Source organism: Pholis gunnellus (genome assembly GCF_910591455.1).
Source record: "Pholis gunnellus genome assembly, chromosome: 14".
In the NCBI taxonomy this organism is placed as follows: Eukaryota; Metazoa; Chordata; class Actinopteri; order Perciformes; family Pholidae; genus Pholis; species Pholis gunnellus.
The window spans coordinates 12,906,475-12,934,191 of NC_136541.1; the positions used below are offsets into that span (position 1 = coordinate 12,906,475).

The following is a 27,717-nucleotide window of genomic DNA, read 5'->3' on the forward strand; positions in this document are numbered from 1 at the left end:
CATACACATACAAGGAATTTGACTCCAGTTTTTTCATTGCTCTACAACATAAATCTTGCTCTACAACACAAATCTAAATCTACACATACACAGAATATATATATATATATATAAATAAAAACAAGCACAACAAAGTAGAACAGAGGTAAGCATAAACATTCAACTACTATGGACGTTATCAATATATACCCAGAAGTATAATGACAGTGGAATTGAGGTATTAGTGCAGTATGTCTGTTTCTTTGGTGTACTGGTGATCAGATATTGCACTCTACACTGATAAACACATAAATACTACAATAATGATCACTCTGTGATGTAATAATACATTGGGTAATGTTTGACTCACTCTAGTAAGTACACATACAATCCAGGTTTTGTCCTTTGCAGCTGTTCCTTATACTGTTTTCACATATTAAATCTAAAACAGAGGAAGTAGATGAGCTGGAATAATCTTTGAGCCTCGAGAACCGTAAGATATTATTGGTAAAAAAACAACAAAAGGGACTGGAACTGAATATGAGAAAATCAGATACGGATTTGACATGTTTTTCATAGGAAGAGGATTATTTGCCATAAAAAGAGGTCTTAAAGTACACGGTAGCAGCCTCGCAGTGTCAGATTCTCAGGTTCAAATTTCCATTGTGGGACGAGGCCATCCGGTGACCCCTCACTAATCGTTCGGACTTTTCCGCTCGGCTTCGTCTCTTTCCGCGCTCTGCATATTAGTTCCCACGCACTCTCCTTCCCTGCGCCGTGCTGAGCTGGAAAATGGCTGTGTAGGGGAGCAGGGAGTCATGAACGGGAAAAGAAAGAAGGAGCGAGAGAAAGAAGGCGAAGCAATACGTGAACAGAAGGACTGCTAAGAAGACTTATTGCACACCGAGAAGTTATCGTCCGCAGAGAAGTCGTCACGCGGACTCTCGTCTGCTACTTTGAAGTGTTTGAAGCGCCGCAGCACAGAAGTGAGAAGAGTCAAGAAATATCCGCGGGTGAGTTTTTCTAAGTTATTGCACATTTTCCAGTAACAGCCACTGTACTGGAAAATGGTGGAAGCGCTGCAAGTGTTCTCTGCGCACGCAGCTTCACACTGTTGACTCATGCCCTAGTTTAAAAGTTTAATCTTGAAGATTTATTTTTCCTCCTGTGTATTTAATTTTTCTGCGCAGACAACATTGCGCTACAATGTAACGTTAATATTTACTCGTGCAGCACGTTGCTCGGTGCTCGCGCTTGTCGACAGTTGCCGTGTGTTGAAGCTGAGCCCGTTAAGTTAACGTTACTGAAACATTAACGTTTGTTTTAGAGTTTACGTTTGTTATTTAGTTGTTCAGTCGTTCATTGTTGACACGTTGCTTGATCTACGGAGAAAAAAAACAACCTTTTAATCTCTATTAGCTCATAAAGTTGTCAATTCATGCAGAAATTAAACCCCCGAGTCCAGAGTTTGTGGCTTTTTTTTAATTTTAATGTTTTAATTGTTTCAGCCTTTTAGCGTAATACTGAAATTCAAATGTTACTGAGATTTAAAAAGTTGTTTCCTGAAACACTAATAAGCCAAACTTCGCAGTGTACTCGTGTGTACAACATTGATAGTATGTGACACTAGCGCCTTTACATTGACTGCAGCCTATAGGAGAACAGGCAGTATGGAGGCCCAACACAGCTGAAGGCCTGAAATGATGTGCGTGTGTGCGTTACAACCCTGGTTTGAGGATTTGGCACGCATCAAGGAGTTAATAGAAATTGTGCTACTTGCATAATAAGACAAGCCACTCAACTGTGTGGAGACCCCTCCTCTTTCTCTCATGTAATTACTGAACACAGCATTATGCAATCAAATGTCAATCCTCCATTATACTGCTTCATCAATGTGAAGCGTGACTTGTGGCAAAGCCTTCATTCTTCTTCTAAATGTCTTTTTAAAATGCTCCCAACGACTCGCAGGGCTTGTTGCATTAAAACTTCCCAAAGAAGTGGAGCGTTCTCAAAAATGCCAAGTGTCACTCCTCGCCTTCAAGTTCCAGCAGACGCAGTACAGCTGTGGTTATTTTTGTTATACGTCCTTCAGCTAGTTAATGGTGTTATTTAATTGTAATGGCAGCAGAATACGTTTTTTAAGTACAGCTCGGACGTGGCTCCACTAGAAATGCGGCAGAGGCCGGGCCAAGAAAAACCAAACGTCTGATAGTGAACTAAAGTATTATTTTATTAAAGTTTCTGGGAGATAAATAAGCCTCTATGCACGACACTGAGTGCAAATGTAGTTAGTCACTCGTAATACAATTTTTGGAAACGTCTATCCTGCGTGTGACCGTGTCACTGACTTATTGACTTATTTGTTTTTCTTCTTTTAAGAATCGGCTTTATGTGTGCAAGGAATTTGTCTCAGTTCTTTTGCATTTCTCTTGATGTATTTACACAGAAATGGAAATAACAGCTAGGAATTCCTATGATATTGACAAACTGAGGGCCAGACAAATGCATAAAAAAATGAATTTGATGTAGGTGCCACTTAATTAGTACTACTTCATCGCCAACCAAGTAAAAGCGGTTCCTTATTAATCTCTCTTTGTTTGTGGTGAGATTAGTATTTTACTATATTTGTCATTGCTGCGTGTTTACAATGGAGGCCACTGTATGCTACCTGCATTAATTCATGTTGAGGCTAATTAGAATGGGTCTGGGTAAAGGGTCAGGCTAACTAACATGCTAACTACGCAGCAAAAAGGCTCGTGGTATTTTTAACGGGTGAGGATTTGATTTTTTTTTGTTGCTGTCAAAATGTTTTTTAATTTAAAGGCCTGGTCGCATGGACTTAATGTAGCATTTTAAAGCCGTTGAATCGCCGGCATCTTAAATCTTCTGATAAACACAGCGAGTCCTCTTTAACCGTCGAGCCTTTTTGGTGTAGTTGACGTTTCAGAACAGTGCCGTCTCAGTGCTGCATAATCGTTGCAGCAGATGTTTCTACTTAGCGAAGTGAGCTTTTCAGCTTCATTAAGGACAGATAGAATTCAGGTGAACGTAACTTAAATCGTACACGGCGTGATGCTTTCGCCCCCGTTTTTAGGCTGAAAAATGAGTCCTCACGAGCTCCTGAGTGGCTGGCTGGCCTGTCCTCGCTGCCTGTGGCGCAGTAGATTTTTCAGTTCCATGTGGACAGATGGCCCGAGGCCAGGCTGCATGCGTGGTGGCTCTGTAGTCAGCTCCTCACCAGCAGGGCCGTGAAGGGCCAACGCATACACACACTTTAAAGCATTAGCTATGTGTGCACGTAAATGTCTGGATTATGTACGATGCATGTTTTTGTTTCGGTAAAAGTCACTTAAAGACAACAGAAAACTGCTTGATGCATGAAAGCCATGGACTGTCTGAGACATACAGCAACTTGTTACTTTGATCCTTTTTATAAATATAATAAAAGTGTAGAAACTAAGACAATATTCTTAAACTCATTAATCCATCAACTCTCAAACATGGGCTGAACTGCTGCTATTTGGGCAGGATTTTCCACGGCATTTTTCCCTTTGAACTTTCAAAGACATTGTTCAAGCGCTGGGTTCACCGAATTTTACCCTGACGTGCATAGATGTGACTTAAATGTGAAGTCGCGATTGATGATGATGATGATTGATGGTAGGTTGAAAAGTGAAAATGAACACCCTCTGGTCTTCAGAGAAACGTCGGCATTGGTAGCTGATAGCTGGGTGATAGATTGACAGGAGAAATAAATTGCATACACGATAGAGTCATGTTTTATGTAGGTAATAAATATAAAACTAGACCTACACATTGGCCCGGACGATATATCGGCTGATATGTAGCTTGTTGTAGATCTATTTAAATTGGTTTACAGTAAGTCGGTACAGAAATGCTAAACAAAGTTTGAGGTATACAAACTGTCATGTGTTTATGTTGAGAAAATAAATATATGAACTGGTATTAGTATTGGCGTCAACAATCCAGTATCAGTCGGGCTGTAAAAAGATAAAATAATATTTTTCTGATTTATTTTTTTATCAAAGTAATGAAGTAGCTTGATCTGGTCTTTATTTTGCTGGATCAGCCAAAAAGAGTCCAGGCTGGTTGTTTTAGCCACCTCTAGAAAATGTACTGTACCACGATCTATCAATATTACTTTACAAAATCATACAATGTGAAAGAAGATTTATGCATATCACCCACTCATGACACATGCATAATATGAATAGTGTAGGGCTGCAGCAAACTTTCACTTTCAAAATCAATTCATCTGCCAGTTATTGTCTAAGTTAATCGTATCTTATAATATAGAATAATCATAAAGAGAAATATCAGTCCAAAAACCCAAAGATATTTATTTTACAATCAGATAAAACAAAGAAAAGCAGGAAAAACTCACGTTAAATAAGCTGGAACCATTAAAATGTTTGTCATTGTTGCTCGAAAAATATGTAACAATTAATCAATTATAAAAAAGAACAATGTTCCTTATTTTTCTGGGAATCAACAAATCAGTTTATCAGCTAATTGTTTCAACTCTTAATTCGTCTTTTTATGTACAAATTGATAACCAACTACCTCATAATTTTCATATAAATATTAAAAGCAAAAAACAAAATCTATTGAAATACAGCAAGTGCAGTACAACACGGAATCAAATGAACAAATGATTAAACAAATCAACATACATGTCGGTCTTCAAGCATCGTCAGTAGCTCCTGTCTCACTCGACTGTGTTAGTGATGCTCTGAATAGCTTATTTTTGCCATTTCGCATTATGCATACTGGTGTATAACGAGCAGGTCAGAGCTCCACTGGCTCACTAAACACACTGAGACTCAGCTGATGTCTGCAGACAGCAGAGGAAAACCTAGATGTCATTTTTAATTCAACCTAGCTTTTGCTTTTCCCCCGCAGTTAAACTAAATGTCTGTGGAATGAATGACAGTGGAAATATTACTATGTATATTATAAAATACAGTGCTATGTTATAATGCACGTGTACTATTTACCACATTAGTATACCAGCAGTTTGAAGTGCATTTTGTCGTAGTTACTCAGTGTTTTGCTTTAATAAATCACAGAATGTATTTTTCTTTCATTTTTTGGGGGGGTTTGACCATCACATTTATCCTCCTGCCAACTCCAGAAAAACAAAAATCATCTCCTTTCAGCTCATTGCACCGCTTCAACATGACTCATGGAATTCCCTCCAATCACACGCAGCCTTCAGGTTTTTCCATGCTATGTTTTTCATCATTATCCTTTGATTTAAATCATCATTTCATGAACGGTGGTGAGCAATCATCAAGGCTGCAAAGATGAAGAAAGTCAAGTGTGTGTGTGGGGGGGAAGAAAAGGTGTAGTTGTTTGGGTCAGATGTTTGATCACTGCCTAGATACATTTTCTAATATTAGAACATTTCCTTGATTTGCCCGGCTTCTCTGGTGACTCGGGAGCACATGGCCAGAGCAGCAGCCAATCAGAGCGCAGGATTAGCTTTCCCTCTCTCTAGCAACAGTGAGTTACTTGCCGCCTATTCATTAATTATTTTCCTGTGGTCTCCCTCAGCCGTTTGGACTCTGCTGATAACAAAGTGCTCCGTCTCTCAGTCGCACTCTGTTTTTTTTTTCCACTACTTTCTGTCGCTCTCTGCTCTGATGAAAATATAAAGTCTTTTTAGAAAAGGATGGATCCAGTGACACCGAGCTTGCCAGCTGCTGCTGCTGCTGCTGCTGCTGCTGCCCTGAACTGTGAGCTACTACAACACTATCAGACCAGGACTGTAACAGAGAGGACACTCCTCCTCACCTCGTACGACTTTTTTCTGCTCTGGAACTAAATAATAAAGGACTACGGAATGAGAGCGCTCCCTGCACACTGCTGTTTCTTTTACTTCCTCTTCGCCTTGTTTTTGGCTCTTTTCTGCAGCAGTGCTCTTGACAGTAAACAAATAAAACATGGCAACTGGAAAAAACGACTGGACTTTTTTCGCTGGCTGAGGATGGCGGGGGGGGAGTTGGAGGCAGGACTGTGTGTGTTCGGGGGCTGGGGGGGGGGGGGGGGGGGGGGGTTCGGAGAGCAGGTGGAGAGAGGAGGGAGGAGGGAGTTTCGGGTTGGGGGGGGTGGGGGGGTTATGGTGGTGTGAGGATTGCGGGCTGTGGTTGGGTATGCCAGTGCCACGTGTCTAGCCTGGCACCTCTCGCTTCTCGGCTCGGAGGATGTTGGACCGAGAATCTGGCCGAGCCTGTCCGGCTCCTCTCTCAACCAAAAGTGGGGTGAGTGTTGCACTCTGCTGCTTCCTGTTGTCACGATAACTCCCTAAACCTTTCTTAAAAAGACGATATTGTTACTCACAAAGGTTTGCAGTGTATGTGCGTTCGCTTTCCAAATGTCGTGGGGAGGGAGGGGGGGGGGAGGATAATCTAGACTAAAGTCCGAAAGCAGACACTTTGGCATTCAAAGACGCAAATCGGAGGTTTAGGTTTATTTTTTATGCTCATTTTATTTTATTGAAGCGTCCGCAATGCATCACTCAAAACATTGTCCGTTCAGAAACAGTAAATGAAATGATTGCACAACATCGGGCCTCGCAAACCAGGCCCATGGTTATTTGGATTTGGATGTTTTGGGAAATTGCACCAAATAGCTCCTTCGTCCTGGCGTAGGAGAACAGAACTTCCATCCACCGTCCTGTGTGTCCCTCTCCCTCTCTACCTGCTCCATCTCCTCACTGACGTCCTCTCATCCCGTCCAGAGAGGTTAACGCCACCATTGTTGCTGGTTTGGTTCACAGATTCACTTAATCTGGTGGAAACCCTAATCTCTCGCTCTCTTCCTCGCTCCCTATCTCATCTCTCCGTATAGTTTACATTTGAACTTTGAGCCATTTTTATTTTTTTGCCCCGCTCAAATCTCAAAAAGATGCATTCATTTTTCCATATTATAATAATTGCGCACTTTTGCGTGGCATTTTATTGGGCCTTGCAATCATCTTTATCAGAGAATATTCGTCATAGGTCCATGAATGACCTCTTTGCTGTATATCGATAATAAGATACGATGTAGTGGGATGTTATGCATGCAAACATTTGCTTTTAAGTTGTATTTTCTGAACTTGTGCCAGTCTTTGGTTGTTCAGATGACTGTCCATTCGGTATGTTCATCTTGAATAGACTTGGTACAGTATGATTTAGCTATTTTGACAGAATGAAGCCTAAAATATTTCTGAGGCAACACAGAGCTGCCTTTTTTTTTCCTCTTCTCTCCTACGGAGAGGGAACTGTTGCCAAGGGTTCTGCATGTTTCAGAAAATTCTGCTCGCCCTACAGCCGTGATGCAGGTCCTAGTTTCCTTTTGCATGCTCATTCTGCGAAAAACGTTTTCCTCGCCATTTTGCATGGGTTTCTTTGGACGCTTGCAAATCGCACATGTTGTTGTTGTTGCGTAAGTTGAAGGGACGTTAATTTCACAGTGAAACTTCTTGTTCCTGTGGAAGCTGATGTGTCAGTTCAGGCTGTGAGTGTGTGTGTGAGTGTAGAGTGGAGGGATTGGAGGCTCCTGTCCAGGGACCCAGTCTGCTGTTGGTCATGACGCAGCAGCATCATCCGATCTCTCCGTCCTAACCGACGACTGCACGAGTGCACGGAGCTGCCGCAGTTCGCCATTTTCATGCATCGCTTTAAGCTTCGCTTCACTCGGATATGTGCCGCTTTACTTGTGGATAGTTATCGAATAGAAACGTGTATCGGTGATTCATTTGTATTTTCACGATTGTAGGTTTTGTTCTTTTTTAGACTCATTTAGTTATTTTTCCTCTTTTCACTTTTCTTCTGTTTTTTGTGTGTTTTTTTTTAATTAATTTTTTTTATATCATGCAGGTCGGTCACAATGCCTGTCCAGAGCATGTGGGAGCCTGAGAGAACCGAAGAGGATTAAAGACCTTCCCACTCTGCCACTCGTCCTCCAATCAGACGGCTTCATTTGACCGTAGAGCGCCGACAACACCGGGGCCCTCGACTGGCAACATCTTTGAACCAGGCTGCTCCAATAGCACCCGGCCAGCAGGTTTTCGCTGCTTGAAAGAGCATGTTGCCAACGCTCTCCCTCTGCTCCATCATCTGGCTCAACCGGGGGATCAAGTTGAGGAAAGTGCATAAGACCACCAACACCGGTCAGGTCTGAAACCGCTGCCTCCGCAGACATAGCAGCAGCAGAACGCTACCGTACCGACTTTTAAAAATGCTTCTGAGCTTCGGGTGACGCCCCCTTCCTCCCCTCATTCCCCCCCCCCGACCCCCTGAGCCACCGTACCAACATCAGAGTTCAGTGACTCGACAGCCTTTTTGGTTTCCTGAGGAGGATTTCTGTACAGCCGAACCCTGTTGTTGCAGTAGGACTCGGGCTGCACCATCTAATCCTCTATTCAGTAGCCATTTTGATTTGTCCTCCCTAACAAAATGGCGACGGAAGGTTTTCAGTACCTTGCCCTCTACGCATTTATCAAGGACCAGGAAGAAGACCTGGATCTGCAGCCTGGGGACCTTCTGACAGTCAGCAAGGCCTCCCTGCTGTCCATGGAGAACTACCAGGAGGGCTGCGTGGAGCAGCCCGAGCGCCTCGGCTGGCTCCTCGGGTACAACGAGCGCACTAAGCAGAGAGGCGACTTCCCGGGGACGTATGTCGAGTACGTGGGCCCCGTGAAGATGGCGCTCCCATCGAGTCAACCCAGGTCCCAGCGACCCCTCCCTGTTGCTCCAAGACCAGAGTCGTCTCAAGGTAAGAGCATTTTTGTACAAAATACTCAACGCAGAGTAGCTGCACGGCAACTGCAATTTTTGTATTGTATCGTAGAGAATAGTGACGCACAGATAGCGTTTTTCACATTTTAAGGGGACCTGGAAATATAGTGTTGCAATATCACAAATGAAGTTGGAGTTTAATTTGTTAGACCAGCACACAAGTTAGTTTATTTCTCAGTATGTAAATTAACAACAGTTCCTTTTGTAATTACAGTGTCTGTAGATTTCATGGCACTTAATAACCAAGTTACATTCTTCAAGCTTTTATTGTGAGTTTTTTTTTTTTTTAAAGAAAGCTTTTTCTGCAGGTTGTTTATATTTCTTTTCAAATTGTCATTGAAAACTCGTTCGTATACCAACATGTTCACTTTTATTTTGTTAGTAAGCCTTTGGTTCTGTCATGAATCTCTCTTGATCTTTATTTATTCTTGGGAGGAGGTGTGATTTTTATTTATTTTTTCACATCGACTTTATCTGGTTTTGCAATTAAAACATCAGGTTTTTTTTTTATTGGCAAAGTTTTAAGCACTGAACCAGACCATCGACGCAGACTTAAAAAAAGCAGCTGTTGGTTGGCGTGTTGCTGGTCAACCACCCCGGGAGTTTTGATAGGGCTGTCACATTTGACAGTGACCTCCCGCTGACCTTTTAATCTATACTTAAACCACGTCATAAGCCTCGCCTCTTTGGAAGCACAGCTAACCAAACTCTCTGCTGGCAATAAAGGCCTATCCATCTACTTACTGGACTCTCCTGTACAGGTCTGGCATTGATTGTGTCCGTCTGTGTGGCCCCCTTTACACTCAACATTAACGTGTGTCTTTGGCATCCAAATTGCATTGGGGCTTATCTGCACAAAAATGCGTTGGCTCTCCTTCACTGTGACTTGTTATTGACCTTCCACTCAACCACGGGTAACGGATCACACTGGCAGGAGGGGCTTCAAGTGCTGTTTTTCAAAGAAACGTTTTAATCGGCGTGTTTTGTATTTTGTGCAAATCAAGAGTTATTTAAAGGTGCATATTACAAGAATATGGAGCATTTCTGTTGCCTCGCGACACGGCGACGCGGCTTGCAGTAAAACAAATGCAGAGTGGCTGGCAATGCGGATAGTATTTACCTGAGGGGGGAACTTGAGGGTCGGCGCTACGCTGCTGCGACGACGTGTTCTGTCAGGACGGCATTATCAGCTGTAACTGTAACTGCTGTGTGAGAGCAGAGCAGCGGCCGGGAGCTAACCATGCATGGCTGGTCCGGCCATGTCAACAAAGCAAGGAGAAGCTTGGTTAGCAACACACACAGACATTAGGTAGACATTACTCCACTATATCTTTACATAGACAGGAGTTGTTTGCTGCTGTATTAATGCTCTGAATGTCATATTTTCATTTTAATATTTCAGGGAATAATCACATTTTTACTCTGGGATAAGTGCTGTGTTCTTTCACTCCTGTGACTTTGGGGAAAAAAGGCACGGCTGATATTTATTCATAATGCTGAGGGCCTGCTTTCAGCTGCGACGCCGTCCAACTCAAACATATACTTGGCTTAGATTTGTCGACCTTTGAGAGCTCAACTTCAAGTGAAAACTTTGATTCGTTACCAAAGTTCTTCCACACTCCTGAGATTTCCATCATTTTCTCCTCATTAGCACTCCCTTGCTTTTGGCTTCAGCTGGTTAATTTATTGCTTCCTTGTATGGGATGCCAGAGGAAAAGGTGCAAAGGGCCAGAAAATTAATACAAGTTTTTATATCATTCCGCATATAAAACCATACATTCCTTCTCTGTCCAAAGCTGTATTCTCTGTAATTCCCCTGTGTTTATGATAGATGGGCTAAGTACCACTCTGAGCATGTAGGCTGTGAACTCTGATTACCTCTGGTTGAGCCAATTGGCTATTCATCGCGTACAACAGTACACTGTGCCTCATTCAAATTCATTAGTTTGAATTCATTTCTTTGTATTTTATTTTCTGACAAGTCAGAAACCCCCCCCGCCCCCCCCCCCCCCCCCCCCCCCCCCCCCCCCCCCCCAGGGCATATCCAGCTAGCTTCAGTACAAAACTGTCTTCAGTTTTCTTATCACATGAGAGTTCTCCGTGCCAATAATATGATAAAAACTGAGAGTGAAGCGGGTGTGTTATTCAGGCTTAACTTTCCCCAGCAGCAGCAGGTGAGGAGGACAACAGGGTCCTCGCCGTTTGATCGACGGTGAAACAAACCAGCCGGGCAGCAGGCGTTTGTGTCTGTGATCTGGAGAGACGGGGGCGGAAGAACCGAGTGAAACCCTCAGAGGGGGGTTCAGAGGGGGGTTGGGGTGGCAGGGCAGTGGCTGAAGGAGGGATACCTTGGCTTAGCACCAAAAGTGCATTGTGAATTAGAAATGGTGGAGCCCAAATTGAACAGAATATCATCATCGTTTTCCTGAAGGAACCGAGGCCCTGGACTCTTTGTGAATAGAGCTTTTGTTTGTGTGGCCCATTTACGACACGCAGGGATTGTAACAATTGGTACTGAGAGGCAGCACCACAGCCTGGCGGTTGGGAAAGTGGACCAAGTCACAGGTTTAGTTAAAACGTCCGTCCTATAACATGTAGCTCAATGTTAAACTGACCACCAGCAGTTTAGCATTAATTAATCAATCGCACGCAGAAGAAAGTTCCGAGTGCAAGTGAAAACTTAGTCCTGCACTCTGCATATTATTGAGGACATAAGGAAGTCTTTATATGCTCTGCAGTAACCTGGTTACTATAACATTTACTTCCAGCTAGAAAGTGATCAGCTTTCTACCCAGACTTTGATGATACTTTGTACGTGATTTCAGCCTTTTATCGGTGACATTTTAGTTGTTGTTTTGATCCTGTTCAGAGTACACTGTGAGGAGAGTTTGTCTTACTGTTTCAGAGTGGGACATTTACTTATTCAGACTTATTTATTCCAGTTTTAGTCAGACATTTGTATGTAGTTATTTTGATATTGATATCAATTTTTCTTCACTGCACACGGACACAGCAATAGCCTTTTACGTGCAAATGCATTCATGTAAAACTCTTTAGAAGCCCAGGTAAGTGTACACATTGCCAAAAGATTAGGTTTCTTTGGCAGAAATCTTACTGTTAAATGTTTTTTTTCATTAATCCTTTGCCCGGATTAAGGAAACCAGGTTTCTCATTTGCATTCAAGAAATCAGGTTACTGCAGAACGGCGTCAACAACCCGTCTACTTTAGAGCATGTAAATGTACCAATGTTACTCTGTTGCTGGCAAAATGCAAAGTGTGGATTTCTCAATGGCTCAGCTTTTCCTCTTTCTAAAATGACATAGTCAGAGGACTGTGGGTTGGCTGATGACGTCATATTAGTGTGAATATTTGGACTACCTGTCGTACTGATGCAGCACTCAGCTACTCACGAGTGTTTTGTGTAGAGTTTCTTTTATGTGCGTAAATAATGACATCACTCTGTATTAAAGCAGTTTTATTTTTTGTTTTCTTTTGGTTGTTCAGCCACAAAACAAGCGGCCATGCTTTAAATAGAACAGTAGGTTTGTATTCAGTGTGTTGTGGAGCACACATGTTGTCAGCGCAACTTGGAGTGATAGATTTAAGCATCTTGAGACGGATTGTGAGTAAAAAGTCTGCTTTGACAAAAGCGTTTCTCGACTTGCAGCAGAAATAATTCTACGAACCCAGAGAGATTTTTTTTTTTTCTTCCCTCTTTTCCTTCCCCTGGCCTCACTTTAACTGCCTGCTGAAGTGAACCATGGCTTGGCATGTTTGCAAACTCCTCCCTTCGTTCTCCCCCCCCCCCCCCCCCTTCTCTCTGGTACTCCCTCCTTTTTGCAGCCTCCCTCCCTGATTCACATACATGTCTGATACTGTCTCTGGGCAGCTATAAACCATGTTAGCGGAGCCAGTTCTCAGAAAGGAGAGGCCTCCGCTCTCTCTCTCCGCTCCCTTTTCCTTACCAGGAAAACACTTTCAAAGAACTAATGGAGGGGGGGGGTTGGTGGTGGTGGAGGGGTGGCATAGGCGCTGAGACAGTAGAGAAAGTGAATGGGAGAGATATGGAGAGGCTGAGAAGGGAGGGAGACGAGGGCTCCAGTGTAAGCCAAGGCCACCCTATCCAACTGCAAATATAGGAACCAGCTGTATTTGGTTTCTCTCCTGACTGTTGTATTATTAGTCAATTTAGCATGTTACACATTTTATTTTCTGAAGCATTTCTTCGGTGCCAGAGCAGTAAAAGAACTCATTTAGGTGTGAAGTTGTCTTACTGAAAGATTAATGGCGTTAGGAAAAAGCTATGAGAGAATGGTACAGTTTCTTAAATACAATATTACCATGAAAGCAGTCAGACTTGAGTGTGATATTTTTCGATATTATGATATAGGCTATGATGCTATTAACGCAGGATAGACTATAAACCAAGTCTTACTTCAGGAGCATGGTCTTTTCTTCTGAGGGCCAAATCCCCAGCTCAGCCTTGTACGCACGTGTGCGCTTCAATGAGGTGACAACTTTTCATATATATATATATTTTTAGGTTTGGACCGACCGTGTCCGAAGGCAAAAGTGTTTATAGCTTCTTAAAATAACTCGAAGGTGACGGAGAGGGGCGAGCATCTCCTCAAGGGCATTGTTGGTGTTGCACTTATTTGAACATACGAAAAGTGACTGAAGAAGTTGTGTGAAGAATTATGTGTGTGTGGGGGGGGGGGGGGGGGGTCTTGAGAGAGAGAAGTTAAAATCCTTCCTACTTTATCACATCTGCACAGCTGGCCAATAGCTGCGTGAAGTGTTTGAAATGTTGGATTGATGGTTTTGGAAAGCTACAAAAATTGGTGGGCGCAGCTGCCCTGACTCTGACATTGCAAAGGTGTTCAACAATCTGACGAGCACTCTGTTTGAAGCGGCCACATTACTTTTAGACTGAGAGTCGTGTAACACTCCATTGGACACAATGCTGTGTCGTCATACAGTTATAGATGACAATTCGCCTGTTTATGCAGTCAGAAGCTACACAAGACGTTTACAAATATGCCAACCAATGCGACACAGTGGGTTGGCCCTCACGTCTAACATTAACACAACCACCGCATTCATTGTGTATAGATGGAAGAGGGACGGCAACACCAACTGGTTTGCACACTGGACTTTGCTGGACAGAAGGGCGACACAAACTGCATTGATTAGATGCCAGCTCCTGGCTTACGGTCAGTCAGAAGGCATGCAAAAGGAAATGCACGTGTCAAACGCTCAATACGCAGACGACAAGTAATCTCACACATGGGCACCCGGTAGCCAATCGATGGAGTGCAAGAACATGTAGGTTCCCTTCAACCCCACAATGTCGGCGAGAACGTCACTAAAACACAAACTTGTTCTCTATAAACCTGAGCCTGGTCTTACTTGGGACCCTTTTTGGCATAAAACGGTCAACTTTACAGTTTTTACCGCCCTTTTCTCACTTCAAATAATGTTTCATCACATTGTATGAAACGCGTTCTCGATCAGCCTGCTGTTACACGTTTTATAGCCCATCTCTGCATTAATGTGTCTCCCCGGTGATGCCTGGAGGCCGGTGAAACCAGCGTTGTGTAGACATCACCTGAGTCTCGACACTCACTCGTGCACGTGTAGCTTTGAAGCATGTTGAGACGGAGGAGTGGACGGTGTGAGCGGCCTCAATGCGTTGCTTAGCCACATAGCTGGGATGCAGTGAGCACATGTAGCAGTGAAACCTGACCAGCAGCACACACGCTGTCGCACACCATCCGTGAGCCAGACGCCAACTGGCCTTGTCACCACTGTACATAAGAAACACGTGCTCGGAGTAACCGACATGGTTTGAAAAAAAATGTTTTGGCAAATTTGATCCTGATTTGTTGATGAACGTGTTTCCTTCAGTTTAGCCTCACATTGGTGCATTTAGAGGACAGTGAATTGATGTTAGTTACATCTGGTGAAATAATACAGATACAAAATGGAAGAATGACATTATTTAGTTCATCTTTAAACCTCAACAGGAAGTGTTTGTTAGCAGCCAAGTGTTTTTAGTAAACTGAACTCACCAAAGCTTGTGTTTCTTCAGCCTTTAGAGACACTATTTTCCCCTCTTTGGGGTATTCATTTACACTGGAATAGAAAAGAAAAAATTAAATCAAAAATGCATTATTTTATTAGCTGTTGGTCATTCGGGACCTTTGCAAATAATTGACAATCTTGATCTTAATGCAGGATAAAGCATACATGGATTTTTCAAGCCAACTGTACAATCCCACCACAAAACCAGTGAATACCCTTCATCGTGATCACTTTGGTTATAGTACAAAATATAATTATGATTCATTTTTCTGTGGTAACTTGTGGCTGTCTGGGTGTGATTTTTATCTTCCAAAGCCTAAAATGTGTGAATTACAGTCTTCTGTTAAATATAAAAAGAGTGAATCCAACGTTTTTGCCACATAACAAATGATGATTTGCTGTAGTTGAGCTACATAATCTAAACTCATTATCGTAAAAACAAAACAAAAAAATCCAAAGTGTTTGTACGTAAAGTGAGAAAATTGAAGAGGTGTAATTTGGAGCACTTAAACCCTGTGAATGAATTCCTGCTGTATCTCTGCGTTGTTGGAGGAGCTTCAGTTTGTGACACAGACCCCAGAGAGGGAGAATGCAGCAGAGCCAGCTACGGATTACATAAGCACTCTGATGCAGAAGATACGGAGCAAATATTTACTTCACATAGCTTTGCTGCGTCCAGTCTACTTTTGCCTGTCTGCTGCTCGCCTCGCATTGAGCGAGCTGTGCAAACACACGACAGGATCGGCAGCATTCATCCGACCGCTCCAGCTTCACCTGCAGACAGCACACACGTCACACATGCCTTTGTAAGGTTTTTATTTCTCTGACACAGATGATGTGGAATGACTGGGTTTGACTTCATCAAATCATTTCTGTAGAACAGTTGTGAGATCTAGCCTGTAAAAATCTCTTACAATGAATACATGAACTAGACTTAAAAGGTTCAAATGCACTAAAAACTACACTCTGTGTCATGCTTTTTCTCTCTCTCTCTTCATCTCTCTCTCTCTCTCTTCCTCTCTCTCTCTCTCTCTCTTATCCGTTTCTCCCATTGGCGTCGTCTCAGGGCTTGTCAAGTCATAAGCCTGCCTGCCAGTGTGCAGTCTGCCAAGGAAGTGGTTCTAATTGACTAACAAGTTGCTGTTACCTCTCTCTCTCTACTTTTCACTCTTTTTTTTTCTCCATACCTTTCCAAAACCTTGAGACGACTGCAGGGCTTCAGCTGCTTTTGGCAGGAAAAACAAAAAAGAAAGACTCCTTCGCAGTCAGTTATTTTTTTAAATTTTTATTTTACGAGCAAAGAGACTTAGACAGTAAAATGAAGTGTTTATGTTTGTTTGCATGTAGGAGTGAGAAAGTTCCTTCCTCTTTGGGGGAAAATATGGCAATCAATGTTTTCTTACTCTCCTCCCAAACTGTTCATTCATTTTGTGGTTTTATAGCCTATATTTGTACTCATTTCCCTTTTTTATTTGGTTTCCTCGTTTTATTGCCTGTGTCCTGCCTTAACCCGTAAGAGCCCCACGAAGATTGGCTTGTGCTCTCGTGTACTGAATCATTTATACATTCTGCTTTGCCTTTGGCTACATCTGTAATTATGACAACCCAGTCTTATTTATTCTGATGATAATATTTCAATCAAATGATGACATTTAATTCAGCAATATGAAGAATTTCAGTGGTTTCACTTCATCAAAACAACAACACGATATCATAAGTCGCTAACGCGCGAGCTCACATTCGTGGCAGATTTAGTTTTTTTGCACGTCTATTCATTCTGTTTAATACCTGGTGTTTCTGCACGGTTGCCGATAAAAGATTAGGCTACGCTAATATTAGTAGTAGCATTCGGATTATTTCCAACTCGTGTGATCCAAACATTTACAATAACTTCAGAGTGTTATTTGAAAAATATTGATGTATTCAGTTCCAAAATTCACACCATGTTTTTATCGAACACATATTCTGCTTTAGTCCATTTTTGTTGAGTTCAGCTTTTAAAAATGAAAAATAGTTTCCTCTCCCGATTACTCCTGCGTTGTTTTAAATGCACAGCGGGGAGGAAAGGAGAAGAAGCTTTTGAGTGCATCCCGTTTGTTTTAACCAAGAGCACAAACTGTCCCTAAGTAGACAAATCATTTTGTAATACACGACACTATGAATGTATAAACTGTACTGCACACCAAAGAGAGACACCATGTGATGAGAGCAGAGGGGGGGAAGGGCCCTGCCAGCCAAAATGGCCAACCGGGATAAAGAAGAGGCAGAGGTCTGTCTGTGTGCTCGCTAGAGAGCTGGAGACCCGGCCAGGCAAAGTTTCCATGTTCGAGAGAGAGCGAGAGAGAGAGAGAGAGAGACTTCGACTTCTGTAAAAGAGACCAAAAGGGAGAAAAAGAAAGATGAGGAGCAAGAGGGAGAAAGTCCAGCAAGAGCAAGAATACAAGAGAGCAAAAAGAGAGAGAGGGAGAGAGACATCCAGAGAAACTGAGAACAAGAACCAGGGAGAGAGAGAGAGAGAGAGGGGAACGGAATGTGCTGACGCTGTGTTTCTTGTCTGAACTCCCCAAATTAATAATCAGCAGCGGTTTAGCCGAGCCGTGCCAGGAACAGGAGCCTAATGCCAAGCCCCGGCCAGGCCAGGCCCTCCCTGCTCCCAACGTTACTCCCCCACCCCCCCTCCTCACCCCTCACCCATACCCCCCCCCCCCCCCCCCCCCCCCAACCCACAGCACATAGCCCTGCTTTGGGGCCGAATAGGAGGCGCTGCCTGTCTGGGCCGGGCCTGGCACACTGCCACAGGGCTTTTGCTTGTTCAGGAGTTTTGATTAAATCCTTTATTGTGCTCCACTCACGCAAAGAGCTAAGGCGAAACACCGAGCAGGACGGAGGGGAGGAGAGAAAGCGAGAGGGGAGAGAAGAAAAGGGAAAAAAAGAGAGGGAGGGAAATGGGATCTCTCTTTTTTTTTTTTTTTTTCTCTTGCTTTCTCCTTTTCTCTTTCTCTCGGACTGAAAAGATGTTTGATTTGGTCTCTGGGGAGTTGTGAAGTAGATAAAGTTTTTGCTCGCCATCAGCAGTCTGTTTTTCTTCTGCTTTTTTTTTTTTTAATTTTCACTCCTCCGTATAAAGCCTCTTTTCATTCTTTTGTTCATTAAGCTTTCTAAATTGTTCAGCTTTTCTTATCTTACATCTAATCAGCTAGACTTCCAGACTTCAAGATGCATCACAAGCTTCAAGTGTGCTCCGTGTTTTAGTTTTTATTTCTTTTAAATACGAGCAGAACAAATGCAACACCGAAGACTAACTGCTACTAACAGGTGTGCTTGATATTACAATCCACCTCCTCACATTTGATCGTGTTCCTCACCGATTTTATACACGCTCGCAACATTACACACGCTCTATATCTCCAACTGCTCCTCGTTAACCGTGCCCCTGTGTGTGCTGCAGCACCCCCCGTGGTCTCTCAGAGGCTTTGTGCCAGAAGTGTAACAGTGATTTGTGTTGTTGTTTCAGCTGTTTCTGTGCTGGACCTCAGCGAGCAGTTCACACCGCCAGAGACGGCTCCCCCGGCCCTCGCCAGCCTGATCCAAGCCATAGAGAAGAGAGGTACATGCATGTACAATCGGCCAACGTATTGGTCTGTCGCCTGTCTCGCCTCCCCCATCTCTCCGTCTCCCTCTCGCCATGTGCCTCCTGCTCTCACGCCAGCATTATACACGTAGACATGTGGATCCAGTCAGGCAGTCACACGGATTAGAAGTGCACACTCGCAGCACCGCCTCGGTCGGTTAGGGACTTTATGTGGATTTCCTACATGGAAGTTTAATGTGGTTTGAGTCCGAACAAGTTCTCACTGAGAGTCCTGCACAGTGGGTTTGATACACAGTACTGTTATTAACAAATGGCGCTCAGTGGGACTCCGTTCACAGCTTTTTTTTTTTTTTTTCTACGGTCTTCCTTTTTTTGTTTTCTCTCCGTTCATCTCTCTCGCACACAAATAGATTTGTGTGGCTGCAAATAATTATTATTTTCATGACTGATTAATTTGCAGATTATATTCTCGATTAATCATTTAATATTCAAAATGTCAAAGAACTGTCTACTAAAACGTCTTAAAATGATTGTCTGAAATACGGTTTAAAACCAGCAGTAAATCATCACAATAGAAAAGTGGGAATCTGTGTGTTTTTAGCTCGAATAAATTAATTGGCAAAATAGTTGCTAGATATTTTTCTGTGGATTGACCAATGAAGTCATTGACTAATTGTTTCTGTTCTTTTAATGTACGGAACACTTAACCTGAGTCCCACTTCCCACTTAATATTTATATTAAACTGGTTTTGCAGTTGCTAAAATCAAAATTCTAAACATTTTCTACAGAAACCGCTAATTTTACTTCAAAGCTAAAGTTATAGTATTGTTTACTAGATTTCCAAGATATTTCTTTTGTCTCACCAACATTTGCATTTATTAAAAGAGTTTGTCCTTGTGAGTAGCTTCTGCAAATGTGCATTGCATTGTGGGACAAAACGATACTTCAGCAAACCTCCATTCTCACTTTTTCCAAGTAAATCTGCTTTAATGTCAGTTTTCCAGTGTGGACACACTACATACTCTAAAGCCGAGGAGAATTAGTTTGTATGGAAGTGATGCTTTAATCGAGTCACTCATGATTTCAATATTGATCATCTACTTGAAGGATGACGGCATGTAAATAATAGTGTAGCACTGATATCGAGTTACCTCCCAGTGTTGGATGCACATCCACTGTGACTGCATGGTGTGGTTTTCACAACTACCTGAGAGACTGGCTCGCCTCAAGGACTTGCTGTCTAGACCCGGTGTTCCTAAATGTCTTTTAAGCCTGGGACCCAAGAGAGAAATTAAGTCAGGAAGAGTTTAAATGTTTTCTTCAGGGATATTTAGTGTGAAATATTTATCTCTGTAATGGAAACGTTTTTTTATCAACACGGTTTAGATTGGTATGTTAGTCTGCCAGTTTCCCCATTATTTAATTACAAAGATAGTTTAGCTTAATTTCGTGATCCATCTTTGCTGTCTGTCACTAAATCAATCGCACATTTTCCATCAAGAATAGAACAAACACGCACATGCTTTGCTCTTAAATTACTGCCCATTTGAAGAACCAACTCATCCCCCAATTGATTGATCCCCTTCTCTCTGCTGACGTGTGTGAGACTGGAATGAAAACAACACACAGTTGACATTTTGTCCTGAGTATTTCCAAAACAAATATGTGGCCATGTGCTTTGTCACGTACAAGTTGTTTCTTATAAACTGACGTCGTCCAGCCGGTGAAACGTCTGCTCTGTGTGTCTCATAGCACGGTTTGTCTTTTCTATTACAGTCGATCTTTTAGTCCAAGTCAGGCAGCCATGGAGTCGTCCCCTATGTTGGAGTTAGCTGCATGTGCGTTTCATTGTATGACTATTTGTTCTATTGAGTAGCATTGCTATTTTTTGTCAGCTCAATTGTACGAAGCTTTATTCAACTGCTCTTTTTGTCTTCCTCAGGTCTGGACTGCAAGATATTGTACAGGACAGATGTTTCCTCGGGTTCAGACAGCCCAGTGTACAGCCTGAGCTCTGGTGAGTTAGTCTGAGTCAAAGATTTATTCCTTTTTAATCTTCATTTCATAGCGTGTGTGTGTGTGTGTAATACACTTTATTTGTGCTCACATTGCAGTAGAGTTGGACCAAAATATTGGCTCATAGTAGCTTATGGCAGATATATACGTGTGTCTATGTCGGATACAAATGTAGTTCAGACTAACTAGGTTTGAGATTTCTAAGAAACATTGACACCGTTTGTTCACCACAGAGCACCAATGAGTTGATTTTCTAACTTTTGCACCTCACTATGTTTCTTGGTCAAAATAATATAGAAATCTAAGGTCTGTATCAAGACCATTCTTTATCTTGTATTGTATGTTTTTATGTTAAAGTGGTTACCATCTGTACTCGTATTGTTTAAAGTCTCAAATATCTATTTCAGTTTTCATCCTCAATAATTCTGTATCATTTAAAGGCACAGTTGCATTTTGGGCGATCTACCGGCAGAATACAATATTGATTTGGTATGTTTTGTTAAGTGTATAATCACCTGAATATAAGAAATGTTGTTGTTACTTTAGAATTAGCGATTTTATTTCTACATACGGAGTGGGTCCTCTTAACGGAGCCGGCCGCCGTGTTTCTACAGTAACCCATAAAACCAAACACCGGCTCTAGATGGGGCCATTCATGTTTTCGTGTTTTCACGTTTTTTGTGTTTTTGCGTCGGCCACCGTAGTTCTCCAACTCTCGTGTTTCAGTTGGTTGCAACCTCACCACCAGATGCTGTCAGATCCTTCACATTAGACCTTTGAGCTATGCATCGCATACTAAAGTGAATTACAAAATGTTTAACCGGGATTTGCACTGAGCATGCGTGCTGTTTTTCAGCAATGCTCATCATATTTCATAAGGCTACACATATTACATGTTTGAAAGTAGCCCTCTACTGTTGGTTCAGTACGTCTCACCTGCTTCATACGGTATACATTGGGAGAGAATTCAAACCAGAACAGAACAGAGCGTTTAGATTTAGGTTTCTTTGTGTTTAATGAAGTTTAGTGGAACCTTTTCTTGTCCCTAAATGTCTTTGTATGTGTCTCTGGGCTCCAGAGAGTGAGATGTGTCAGAAAGATGTGGGCTACCTGTCAGAGTGTGTGCTGAGCTACCTGAGAGACCTGCCGTCACCCGTCATCCCCGCCTGTTGCTACGCTCACCTTCAATCTGCTGTCACAGTGCAGCAGCAGGTCCTACAGCAGTCAGCCGGTAGGTCCCATCTCATGAGGAAATGCTTCCTGTTGATACTTCTATTAACTTAACGCCCATTTTTCCAATTAGGAACTAGTGCCGTCTTCTATGTATCTCTGTATGTGCACGGCTTGTTATCGGACCATTAGCACTTGAGAGCTGGAGATGTTCTAAAAACAGTCAAATAGTCAGCTGCCAAAAAGTATTGAACTGATGATCTGTGTTCCAAACCCAGAAGACAAACCGTAAGCAAACATGGAGTTGGGTGTTCGAACAAAGACACACCAGTGAGAAACTTTAAACTTTCTGCTACTTTGGCTAAATAGTCAAACTGAGTGTTCTCTGTGAAGGATTGTCCATCTCAAGGGAGATTCAAGTCTCTGCAAGTTGATGTTCATACATTTTTACTGTTTGTGTATTTTTGCTTGTTTTGAGAACACATTTTTTGACTACTTCGTATTTTTCTTGCCAAAAAGCTGTTGGTAGTTAGATTTCATCGCCTCACTAACTGTCACTTTAGTAAAAAGAATTGCACAAGGCCCAAACTGACCATTATATGCGGCTGATTGAGGTCAGTTGCTTCTCAACGTTGAGAGAATGGAATAAAGTGTTGGGAGCAGATGAGCTCACTGAGGCATGCTAGACATTCTTCAGCTGATTCTCTGCACACAATGGACTCCATGATTTCATTCCAGATCCTATTTATTTTAGACCTATTTACAGAAACATGCATCGACCCTATTGACATTTTAGGACTTGATGAAGATAAAAGTAGGGGTCAGAATGTCTCATAGCAGGCTAAACGGTATGTACAAATACCTAATTTAGCATCATATTCTTAGTTAAATATCTCGACTCTCCTGAGATTCTCCCCATGTGGTAAAAGCGGATTAAATTGTTCCAGTAGTTTATCATCTTCGCGGTTATTTGAATACCTTTTTTACAGATGGTGCAGTCGCTGGAAGCCATGACAGGGAGGTAAGCCTGGTCCTCGAGAGCTCCCCTTCCGTCCCTCTCCATCACCGTCTCACACTGCAGTACCTCCTCACACACCTGGCCAAGGTCGCTCAGGCGCAGGCCAGTAACGGCCTGGACACACACACGCTGGGAAAGATCTTTGGACCCCTGCTGATACGAACCGGCCCCTCCACCCCGTGGTAAGTTCTGGATGGTGGCTATTTCACACAAAAACAGATGCAATAGATTGTGTGAAGTTGATGTGTCAGTTGAGTTTATCAAAGGTGTCAAATTGGGAGTTTCGGCCATGTGTTTCTAAACCTGCTATTGATTGATTGATTGATTGATTGATTGATTGATTGATTGATTGGCAGGTTGTCGGTCGATGAGGAGTTCCCTGCCCTTGTGGTGGAAAGGCTTCTGATAGAGAGAACGACGGGGCAGGACCTCGCTCCTCCAGGTATGTTATGTTTATGTTCTACTACTGTACAAAGACGGTTTCATTTATATGCAGTTGATTAGGTTAGCTTTAATACAATACACAGTATTTCTGGCATACTTTCAAAAGTTTCTTACAGACAACTTATTACATGTAGGTAAATTGTTAGCAGTTTGCAGGGTGTGAATGTGTTTAGTGATTGTTGTTTGGATCAGTTCCATTAGTATAAAATAGTTTTAATGGTGTGTGTTTATGTGTGTGTGTTACCAGTTCTTCCAGCAAAGCCAGTCAAGTCACAAATTGCACCATCAGCCATGACGGACACAAGCAGCCTGCTGAACGATGCTGAGTGGTACTGGGGAGAGATCTCAAGGTAAATGAGTTTATTAGTATTTGATTAAAAAAATATATATACTATATGTATAGTGGATACCAGTCTGCTATACATGCTTACATGCAACAGCTTCCAGAAATCAATGTTCCTTATTTTACAGATTTTTTTGATCGTGGGAACTCTGTTATTATTTTGCTGTTAAATTGCAGCTGATCACGGTTAGTGCTCATGAAGTAAATACTGCATGTCATGGTGTTTGCAGAGAGGAGGTGAACGAGAAGCTGAGAGACACTCCAGATGGCACCTTCCTGGTCCGAGATGCCTCGAGTAAACTGGAGGGCGAGTACACGCTCACCCTCAGGTAAAGCAACACCACTGTCTCCCACACCCGGTAGAACCACAGCGGAATCAGCCGAAGAGAGTAAAGAAATGTGACATTCAATGAAGAAAAACCAGACCTTTGCTGAAAGTTAACATGTGCAGCCATGTGTCCTGTTGTTTTCTTCTGGTTCTCATGTGGCTCCTGTCTCCCCCTGCAGGAAAGGGGGGAACAACAAGCTTATAAAGATCTACCACCGAGACGGGAGGTATGGCTTCTCTGAGCCTCTTACCTTCCTGTCTGTAGTGGAGCTCATCAATCACTATCGCCACGAGTCCCTGGCCCAATACAACGCCAAACTGGACACCAAGCTTCTGTTCCCCGTCTCCAAATACCAACAGGTTGGTGACTTTTTTTTCATCAAGCTCAATTACAAGCAAACTCCCTCGGCTCCTTTTGATGTAGAAATCCTTGAATCATTGTTTTTATGAATAACAATAAGCAAGGGCCTGCTTGAAATGCGTTTCATTCATAAAAGTGGTGATTTTGCTCTCATCCGCTTGTTGCACGGCTCAGTTGGTGAAGGAGAACAGCATAGAAGAGGTGGGAGAGCAGCTGAAGGTCTATCATGAGCAGTACCAGGAGAAGAGCCGCGAGTACGACTCTCTGTACGAGGAATACACACGCACCTCACAGGTGCGATAAATAATACACTTCATATTCTGTATTTTTCATATACTGAACAAACATATCTTGAAAACAGACACTGTATATCCAAAAGATAAGACAATAATTATTCTACAATGGAAAAATGGTTAAATCCATGTATAGCAAATGCAGCAGTAATAGATAACATAACATACACATGTAACAGTTTTTATCAAAATGTATTCAAAAGAATATTAGATATAAATAGATATAAATATTAGGAAAAAAAGACCAGATTACATTATGAATATGTGCAGACCTCCAGCAGAACTAACAAAGACAAATATAGAATCAGTGTGAACGCATGTACAACATAAAAATTCCTAACAATTTAAATAAAGTAAGTGAAATGGTCAAATATTTAAAGACTGATATATCTGCAGTATATATTATGACCCTGATGAATACTCAAGTGGCGAATTTAAAGCATTTATATGTGTATATTCTTTACTAGATGTATCTGTTACCTTTTTATATTGCACCACAGTAGAGGTAGAAGATATCAGCAACTGCTAACTAAATGACAAACAATAAATCATGAAGTGGAGGGTCACAGTCTGTTTGTCTGGCCCGGTTTCCTGCAGGAGCTGCAGATGAAGCGCACAGCCATCGAGGCCTTCAATGAGACCATCAAGATCTTTGAGGAGCAGTGTGAGACTCAGGAGCGCTACAGCAGAGAGTCTTTGGAGCGATTCCAACGCGAGGGCAACGAAAAGGAGATTCAAAAGTAAATTCAAGTTTATATGCACGGGGAGTCTTGATAATCCTCATTTAATTCAACTGCAAAAGCAAGATGGCATGAATCCCATTTTGTTACACATTTGAACATCACATTCATAGCCACTCTCTCAAATCAGGATCCAGAGCAACTCTGAGCGTCTGAAGTCTCGCGTGAAGGAGATCCACGACAGCAAGCGTAAGCTGGAGCAGGACCTGAGAGAGCAGGTCTCTGATAACAGAGAGATCGACAAAAAGATGAACAGCCTCAAGCCGGATCTCCTGCAGCTCCGCAAAATCAGAGACCAGTACTTGATGTAAGAATATATATATATATATAATGTCCATGCACACTTGTTATCTTCATATCTTGAGAATGATGGGTAAAGTGTCAGCATTAAATGTGCGGTGTTGTGGCTTTGCAGATGGCTGACTCAGAAGGGGACAAGGCAGAAGAAGATCAATGAATGGCTGGGCATAAAGAATGATGCAGATGAGTAAGTGTTTGAGATGAAGTGACAGCTCAGCAACTTGCGCTTTGATGACCGGGTGCTGCAGTATCTCCACCTGTAATTTAGGGAGCGGCTGGAGCTCAGTGTTTTGGTCGTGCTCTGACGTGTGATTGAGTGTCTGCTGCTTTAATCCTGTGTTTCCAGCTCCTTCTCACTGGAGGAGGATGAGGGCTCACCCCACCATGATGAGTGTACCTGGTATGTGGGCGACATCAAACGCACCCAGGCTGAGGAGATGCTGAGAGGCAAATGTGACGGGACCTTCCTCATCCGTGAGAGCCAATCACAGAAGGGCTCCTACGCCTGTTCTGTCGTGTAAGTTTTATTTTTTCATTTTTTCCTATGATGATCTATTTCTTTATCCACTTGCAGCTTGGGTAGGTAACTTTGGAGAAACCGTCAAGAATTATCCAACTGAAAAACCCCAACTTCTTTCCTATGAAAGTAGCTAGCAGCATTAGCTCCAAAAAACACTAAATCTAGCAAGAGAATTGCCAAGTCAGCAACACTGACAGCTCGTCACTTCAGGCCTCCCTCCAAAGCCACTCCCCCAAAATAAACATTATGAACATAAACATTATCATAATGGACAGAAGAAACAAAGATAGCTCCTGTCAGTACAGGTAGGCCGTCCAATCAATACATTCCCTCATTGAATTATTGGACGGGTTTATTACAGTCCTGCGACGGCCACAGATACCAGATTTTTCAAATTTTTGTGTCAGAGATTTTGATTAAATAATAGTTATCAGGATGTAAAGAGAATCTCAACAAATACAACACAAATGTTTCTAAAATACATTCCCCACCGTAGCTTTAAATAGCTTTAAAGGATATTTTTTAATGACTGAAATACAATAAAATACATAATATTATAATGTTTAACATTCATTTAACAAGCTAAGATAGACCCACTGTGCAGTTTCTTAAGTGTTGTGAGTTATAACTAGTATTCGTTTTTAATGCCATCAATTACACCTGAGCGTTTCCTTCTACAGCAAGCCAAAACATCTGCTGTGAAAACATATTGTATTTATTGACAACATATGACAATAATGAAGTAATTTAAGGCCGGTGTGGGGCGACGGTGTAAATGATCCCTGCTCTTCTTTCCAGTGTGGATGGTGACGCCAAGCACTGTGTCATCTACAAGACGGCCACAGGCTATGGATTCGCTGAGCCCTACAATCTGTACTCGTCCCTCAAAGACCTGGTGCTCCACTACAAAAACGTCTCCTTGGTCCAACACAACGACCATCTGAATGTAAATCTAGCCTACCCAGTCCTGGCCCGCTCTCAGAACCAGAACCAGCACCCCAGATGAATTATCCACCAGCAGTGTCCGGACGCCAACCAGGGTGGGGGAACTAAATTTTCACTCGTCGCATTGGGAAAAAAAAACGATCCTCTGAAACAAAGCTTGTTCTTGTTGAAGTGGCGAAGAGAAATAGACTCGACAGCAACTATTTAAAATTCATGCGTTTTTGGCTTGAGGCTGGTGCTAATTTCCCACACCAACTCCAGTCCAGCAAAGAGCACTCCTTGCTAACAGCATGGCTTCAAAATAAGCACACCACCACCAGTATGGAAGCACTGTACAGTTAGTCTGGCCGACGCAGTGAGTTTCAACTCGAGGAGAGTGTCGCATTAGCCAGCCGTGACTGTACAGTGTCAGTTATGAAACATCAAGTGTGAGGAAATTCACATGAAATTACCTTTTTTAATTCAGAAAAATAAAAAGACGGACTAAATGTGTTCACAGAAGTCAAAATAAGCACACAAAATGTTGTTTTCAAGATCGTGGAGAAAGAGGAGAGAAACCAGATGGCGGGATGAATTTACAGGAGGCACTTTTGTTTTGTTTTTTTTGCCTTGAACACGTGCTAACTGTCCACAGACAAAGGCCCAATCTGTCATCCCCAGACTGCCTGCAAACTCTCCGTAGACAAAAGCCTGAGCTGTCACCCACTGAAAGGACTGGCTCGGCTAAAGCAGGCTGCTCGCTTCACACCTAAAGGCGGCTGAAAACCCCGTGGAC

At 42.5% G+C, this 27,717-nt stretch overlaps 1 protein-coding gene across 1 annotated transcript; it reads left to right on the forward strand.

Annotated features, from left to right (window-relative positions):
• Positions 1-810: 810 nt before the first annotated feature.
• pik3r2 (phosphoinositide-3-kinase, regulatory subunit 2 (beta)) lies at positions 811-27,706 on the forward strand. Its single transcript, XM_079172668.1, has 16 exons — positions 811-992; positions 7,866-8,763; positions 18,386-18,478; positions 20,407-20,481; positions 21,559-21,711; positions 22,640-22,850; positions 23,025-23,110; positions 23,360-23,462; positions 23,686-23,784; positions 23,963-24,143; positions 24,319-24,438; positions 25,035-25,177; positions 25,308-25,484; positions 25,593-25,664; positions 25,824-25,994; positions 26,796-27,706. The coding sequence occupies exons 2-16, from the start codon at positions 8,445-8,447 to the stop codon at positions 27,001-27,003; spliced, it is 2,211 nt and encodes a 736-aa protein (XP_079028794.1). The 5' UTR covers positions 811-992; positions 7,866-8,444; the 3' UTR covers positions 27,004-27,706.
• The last annotated feature ends 11 nt before the right edge of the window (positions 27,707-27,717 follow it).